Genomic DNA, 7,379 nt, shown 5'->3' with positions numbered 1-7,379 from the left:
GAGCCAGTTCCTCCTGTCCTGGAATAACTGCTAACTGTGAGCTGGTGGTAGTTTCCTTCATCACAACTTTATTCCAGGGGTGTACAAATCTACTCATATTCAGCATATGATAACAACATAGCCTCAAATAATAAAGATTTTGACATGAGCAAAACTTTATTGGTATTAAGGATGAATGAGAGATGATCAGATGGTCATTTTGGTTCATATTTCTATTTAAATATGATTATAGTGCAAAATACATCTATACATCTACACCCACTGTATTCAACGGTTTATTTTCTTGTACACACTGAAAACTGTTGACATGGACATACCTGACAATTATACTATATGCACAACTTATTAAACTGTTCAGTTTTGATTGTATCCATTACTATTGGGTTACTTACACTTAACCCAGTTTACAATTCAATACACCAACAAATCATTTTCTACCAAATTCACCTACAACAAAGAAAACAATATTTATCATTTGGAAATAAAAAAATAAAAAATCTCTGTCAAACTGGACATTAATCATATTTGACATTCACTTGAAAAAAAATAATCTATGAACAGAATTAAAAAAACGAAAGTTTTCTGGCCACTTGGGACCATTTGTTGATTGCATACTACGGCCCTCCTGTAGGTGGAGCTAGTGCTTGATTCACTGGCATCCTGTTCCTTTTAACAGCTGTCAAAATGATTATTTTGAGCCCCTCCAGATGTGATGATAGCGAGCAACCTTTCATAGATCATACTGTAACTTTAGCAGTGAAAATTATCTGACAATTTTAGAAAGGCAGAATTGGCAGACGTGAGAACATTTGGGGCGTCTGTGGAACAGATGGAGGTATTGAGCCGTCAGGCTGGAAGCTCCATCTTGGACCAGTGGAAGCACTTCTTCTCCGTCCTGCAGCTGTGAAACAGTGCAGGTCAGAATATTCCCAAAACCTTCAGCTTTGAAACTGCAGGGTTCAGCTGAGAGGCAACATACTATACATACAACTGTTACCATGGCGATTTACCAGTCATCAGTGTATCTCACATAAGACACCATGTGGAATATACAGTATATATGGTCACAAACTATGTACGCAGTATAGACAGGTGTGTACCAGTGTACACTGTATTCTAGTTTCTTAACAGTAAGAAGGAGCTTTGCAACACTCAACACATTTATCATTTTGATTTTATTTTGAAAACATGAAGGGTGTCATTTTCTGTAACTTCACATGAGCTGTAGTTTAGCTGCAACACACCGCTCTGAAAAATACATGAGGCTTCTGTTGCTGATCTTATTGTTGTGGACTGAAAGTCACATACCAGCATTCGATTGGCTATTTGTGACTTGAACGCAAAGCAATGTTCAAAAACGTAAGGATGGAACTCAGTTCAATACCAGCAATATCGATCAGACCATTTATGTAACGCTGACCTCAGTGAGGTATTTCTCTTGCTTCAGACAAAGCACATGGACGGCCCGGATCAAGCCAATGGAATACTTTGATGAGCATCCTCCAACACCGATAGTGTAAACAGTCCAATGCTGTCTCCAGAAAAAGAAAAGAAACTGAAGTCCAGTGTGAAGATGGAGGAGGAAACCGGTGCCGTTCACTTCCTCTTGGCCGCTCTCTTCCCCTCTCCTTTCTTCGGGGTCCCTTTTCCTCTCAGTTTCCTCAAGCGACGCATCTCCTCCTTGAAGTCTTCGTGCTCGTCTCTGGAAGAGGAAGAAGAGATTTCATCAAGACGTACAGGACACGTTTACGGAGTCCAGTTCAACACTTTCTGCACAGACTCTCCCACTGAAGGCCTTCTGGCGGCTCAAAGGCCACGACGCCTTCCTGTACCGGGAGGCTTTTAATGTGAAGCGCCTGCAGAAGTGTTGCGTTTCACTGACAGACACTGAACACAACACATCAAAAGGAAACGGAGCAGAAAAGTCATTGTGTTTCAAAAGAGCAGCAGAGTGTTGAGTAACACATTTTTTCATTTGGACCCCGTCCCTTGTCCACCACCGGCTGGGAGGGGCTCCGTGGCCCTCTGCAGCAGGGGTTCCCAAAATGTGGTACAAGTGCCACTGGTGGCACTTGAGAGCTTTGCTTAAAGGCCTTTGAGCACTGATTTAATGTTATTACAGACAACAGTTATTACATCCATACGTCACATTTCAATGATGTAAAAATGAGCTCTTAATCATTTAAATAGTTTAGTATTTTGTGCTTAGCCTCCCAGAATAACACTAACGTTAGCTGGACACAATCAGATATGGACTCCTCGGTTGTTGGTAGATAAATGTATTCTCCGATTTTGAAACAGTGGCCTTATGTTGTTGTTATTTGGCCTTTTTGAAGCTGTAAAAGAAAAATGACTGGCATCTATGGGAGGTGGTATTGGGACATTTGGTTTCTTTTGTACAGATAATGCAGCAGATCTAGTTTCTACATTACCTGAACAATCCCATGAACCGCAGCTTCTGGGTCATGGCGTAGTAAATCTTGTGCTGTGGGTACCAGTCGTACACCTCCTTCCTCTTGGCCATGGGGGGCTCCTGGAACAGTTGGACCACCTTCAGGGATCTGGAGTCAGTCGGACGCGCAACTTCCCCGAAGATCTGCGAGCTCAGTCGGGCCACGCGCAAAGCGTAGTTGGACAGACCGGCCATGACTGATGAGCAGAGACAGGTGTCAGAAAAAGTGCTGCTATCCCCGGGAGGAAATGGTTTTGTAAACATACAAATTACACAGAAAAAGAAGATGACATCACATGTGGTTGCCAGGTTTTCAAGGATGGAAACAACAACCGAGACAGCATGTGGAACCTCGTGGCACCCGACACGAGCAGCAAGCCCTCAGGCCTCTTTTCCCGCCTTCCTTCCCTTCCCTGCGACCACACTGTCCAAAAGCCTCCGATGGCAACAGTGACATACTGCAGCATCTCCTGCAGACATCCCAGAAGCCCCCTCTGCTCCTCACCAGGCCTCGAACTTCCATCCTACCATCCAGTCATCTCATCTTTCCCCTTCTTACCTCTCAGTGGTGGTGTGAACCCTCCTTACGTACTATGTACTTGAATCGCTCTGCGCATGTATTTGTGGATCTGTCTCTCTTTCTGGTGGTCGCGCTGTCGTGTGATGAATACAGTTGCAACGGTAACAGTGATAACCGTCTCAGAATATATGACGGTATGGCGGTATAGTGCATTTCATTGTTATTGTTATTGGTATTATCAGTTACATTTTTAGGAGTGCCTTCAGAAGTGCTCTAAACAGTTATCAAAAAGTTGAACCGGGATGTGGAAAATTATTTCAAGAGCACATTTTCTGATTGCCATTTAAAAAGTTGAACAGTTTTTGTATTAAAAGCATTCAAGTTATAAACGGGACACATGACAGTGAGCTCATCGGATTGAACGTGGTTTTGTGAGTGTGTTCCAGCGAGCTGATTGGTTGGTGCCGTCTTGTGGTTATCAATTCGTTTGAGTAGAAAAGTGAAGGATGCTCAGTGTTAGTTCAGTTTTGTTTATTGTTTTTCCGTCCACCCACCCTGTTACAGGGTGTAAATAAACCCTTCAAAGGGCTGCAGTTCTCTTGCTAGTGGTTTTTGGAACAGATCTCAAATCATCAAATCAGATTGAGTCGGTTTCCTGTTTCATCGTTCACAGCTGGTTGAAGAGCTCTGAGACACTGTTACAGCTCCTTTCAATAAACTGCAGCTCATTTGTGTCCCTACGGTCTTTAAAATGGATCTACACAAAACTCAGGAACTTTGTCTCGCTCCCAGGACTGTATCACATACTTTTATCACAAAATGTGGACCATGATGTAGCGCTACATTCACAGAGCGTGATCGGATCACAGCCGGCTAACGCACCGGTTGTGCTCGCTCCCTGGACACACTGACATCAGGTCTGGGGCGCGTTCGCTCAGCAGTGTGAGCAGCGTCCTGGGACACACTGGAAGTCCTACTCAGCTGAAGGATTCAAAATAAATGCAGCTCACATCTGACCCGTTGCTCTCATATGTTACCGTCACATTACAGCAGGTTTGTTAGTTTTAGGATGTTTTTTTCCCTTTAGTCAATCTTTAAACTTTCTACTTTTATGTTGATTTGATCTGCTGTGTGATTGTGGCGAGTGCAGCTGAACTGTACAGAAAGCAGCAGATTTACTGTGAACTGTTGGCTATAAAGCAGCTGTTTAGTGATTTAAACCACAGGCTGCTATGTGAGGCTTGTTTCCCCGAAGCCTCCTCTGGGTTTATCTTCTTTTTTTCTTTATTTTCTTGTGTCATTTCTGACACACAGCAGACCCATAGCTGTGGGACACGCGTAGGTTATGGAGACACAATGACGGAGACGCATAGGAACAATAAATGAATCTGACCCGAACCAATCAGGTCCAATAACGTTTCAAGCTCAAAGTGTAAATGTGAATTACCTAATTTATTTCTAACAGACGGAGCATTGCAATGAGGCTTCAGTGAGCAAAGATGTCTCATTTTGTTAAATGCCTGTTGCTTATGTATCTGTTCTTTTTAGTAATTATTTACTTGTATATTTTCATGCTGTTTGTGCTCATTTGCATACAGATTGAGGAAGTGCGATCCAATTACAAGTGTTAATTTGCATGTGGAGACACATGATGATGTCAGATGTGAACAGACAGCTGCATGGACAGATGAGGACGGTTGATAATGTCAGGTGGAAACAGCCGCTTGGCCTGAACACTGCAGCTAAATAGTGGCGGCTAAAAACAGTCAAGAAATGGCAGCTGTCCCAAATGACAAAGTACATACGAACAAAACTTTGTCTTACAGTTGCCAGCTGTGGTTACACTGACAGCAGCTGGAAAATACACACACAAAAAAAAGTTAAAAAGAAATTCTAAATTCACTTTCATATGTGGACAGACAAGCAGTTTTTACATACTACGGTTGCATAATTAATGATCCAGTTATCACAGTCACAGTTTTGGCTGAGACAAGTAAACTTCATCCAGTTAGAGGATAGAGTGCTCAGATGGAGCGCATGGTGGGATGGATTACATCAAGTGCTCTTCATTGACAGATGTACTGGCTAACCAGTTACAGGCAGTGAACTTGTTAAACTGGTAGCTCTGACATCATTGAGGAAAACACTGATGTGTGACCTTATCTGCATCGAAGTCAAGATTGTAGACAAACCAATCAGAACCAGCAACGACGTCACCTGTTGGTTTGTGAACGTTATGAATCCTCCAGTTCAGATTCTGTCCGTCACCATCTTGTTAGTTTGGAGCGGTTTGGAGCAGGAAGTGACCATATTTGGACGAGCTGGGGGAGGAGCCAGCGGTAGATCTGATCGTCCCGCCCACCGATAGCTGTAACCTGACTGCACCACAGACCTGTCAATCAAACAGACACGCCCCCAAAACAGGTCTTCTTGAATCTTCTTTTCTAATGAATGAGGGATTATTTTCAGATGGACCTCCAGAAAACTAAGAAGAAGGAGTGACTTTAGCTAACAACACCGAGATAACTGATGGACACATTTTATTCACTTTGGATTTGATGAGAGAAGTTGAATGGGAGTCTATGGAGCCGGAGGCTTTTTGGAGATGACCTCTGGTATTGCAGCTGAAGGCAGCAGTGGGTAGTTTCGACTGCACAGAGGATGATGGGCAGCAGTCATCGCACCATCAGTGACATTTACAGAAGCAGGAAAAAGGCCTTGTGCATTACGAGGGCCTCTGACTGCCTCCTCCCATCAGGACCAGGACCACCGGGATGAGGAACATCCTGTATCCCACTTTTGACCATTTATTTCAGTGTGTGTGTGTGTGTGTGTGTGTGTGTGTGTGTGTGTGTGTGTGTGTGTGTGTGTGTGTGTGTGTGTGTGTGTGTGTTTTTTTATAGACAGTGTTTCCCATTTTTTAATCTCTCGGACAGATTAAAGAAAGATGAAATGGGTCACCAAAGATCCATGGGAGGTTGTTATTATACCTGGGCGGCCATCTAAATATTCCCAAACAAAACCCTTTCTTTGTCAGATCCGCTGCCTGCCTGCCTGTCTGCCTGCCTGCCTGTCTGCCTGTCTGCCTGTCTGTCTGTCTGCCTGTCTGTCTGCCTGTCTGCCTGTCTGTCTGCCTGTCTGTCTGCCCAGCTGCTTGTATGACTGACTGTTATGCAGGACAGGGTGTCTCATGAAAGCATCTGTGTTAGTTTGAAAGGAGCATATGTTTTCAACAGTACTGAACATGTTCACCTCCACCTTAATACTTTACTGATATATTAATAAGCCCAATTTTAGATTTTAAATTAAAGTTAGATTTTTAAATGCGAACAATTAAATGCAGGGTGTCAAATGTACACTATGGAGTTGATCATTTAGTATAAAATCACGTCATTCCTATCAACACTGATTTGAAGTGTTGTCGTGACTGTTAAGCGAAGCATGCATCATTCAACAGAACTGATTGTTGCTGCCTTGTTCTGCATCCCTATTATTTCAGCCTGTGTCATTAGAAACTGTTTGAAACTCACAGCCCAAAGTAAGTGCAGATAATAACCATCTGATTCTTAAAGCTGCATAAATAAAGTTAATGAAGCATTATTCATCAGAGGTGTTTATGCAGTTCTCGGCATCACACTTGTTTGAATAGTTTTGCTGTATTTGTGTTAAACTGTGAGAAGAGGCCCCGTGTGTCCTGTTTCTACTCACAGCCTAATGTTTCACACTTCAGGGTGTTATTCCCCCAAAAAGCACCGGAACGTGGAGACCGTCAGTACGGGGTGTCCCGCGGTGATCACGCGCTGCCTTACCTGAGTCTGAGGCCGGTGACGTGGACACACCGACGTTCAGTTAAAAGCTCTGTCGACGCCGCTGAAACTCGGATTAATGAACAGTTTAATCAGCTGTACTCGTGTTGTTGTCGCTTCCGTTCACCTTCACACAGACTACTGCTACCACCGGCTCTATCGCGCATGACACATTTTCCATGGAGCTGATTGGTTAGTTGCTTTCACTTCCGGGTTAAACTTAAACGGTTTTTTTTTTTGTATCATGATATATATATTTAAAATCTTACAAAAATTGTATCAATTAGCTCTCATTAAAATTAACACCACCACTGTGCTCTTGTTAATGTAGATTAATGTACGTTTTAGGCACTCAATGTTGACAGGAAGTCCGTCGCTCTTCATTGTTCCGTGGGTTTAAGACGCTTTGCATGAAGTTCCGTTTGTCACTCGGTTACTGGGTGTGACGTAAGATGCCTATATGGTTATCTTTCATTTTTAAGATACGATATATATATAGTAATGAAGGTACATAGGTTTTACCCTTATTTCGTTTTACAAATGGGCATTGCCAAAATAAATGCACAACAGTCTCTGGAAAATCATCACAAAAACTAAACTT

At 42.9% G+C, this 7,379-nt stretch overlaps 1 protein-coding gene across 2 annotated transcripts; it reads right to left on the bottom strand.

Annotated features, from left to right (window-relative positions):
• Nucleotides 1–1,156: 1,156 nt before the first annotated feature.
• On the bottom strand, nt 1,157–6,947 carry mrps33 (mitochondrial ribosomal protein S33). Of its 2 annotated transcripts, XM_069716143.1 has the most exons (4): nt 6,782–6,947; nt 4,797–4,826; nt 2,433–2,649; nt 1,157–1,702 (listed from the first exon to the last, which is right to left on the bottom strand). In XM_069716143.1, the coding sequence occupies exons 3-4, from the start codon at nt 2,645–2,647 to the stop codon at nt 1,597–1,599; spliced, it is 321 nt and encodes a 106-aa protein (XP_069572244.1). In that variant the 5' UTR covers nt 2,648–2,649; nt 4,797–4,826; nt 6,782–6,947; the 3' UTR covers nt 1,157–1,596. The 2 variants fall into 2 exon arrangements, with proteins under 2 accessions (XP_069572244.1, XP_069572243.1); XM_069716142.1 differs by lacking the exon at nt 4,797–4,826 and having other exon boundaries at nt 6,782–6,946.
• Between the last annotated feature and the right edge of the window lie 432 nt (nt 6,948–7,379).

This window comes from Brachyistius frenatus, unplaced genomic scaffold, assembly GCF_029030835.1.
Source record: "Brachyistius frenatus isolate BFR_SWC_R1_liver_20210118 unplaced genomic scaffold, ASM2903083v1 Contig_152, whole genome shotgun sequence".
Taxonomy (NCBI): domain Eukaryota; kingdom Metazoa; phylum Chordata; class Actinopteri; family Embiotocidae; genus Brachyistius; species Brachyistius frenatus.
The sequence above is the reverse complement of the archived record's forward strand: the minus strand, read 5'-3'. Positions and strand labels throughout refer to the sequence as shown.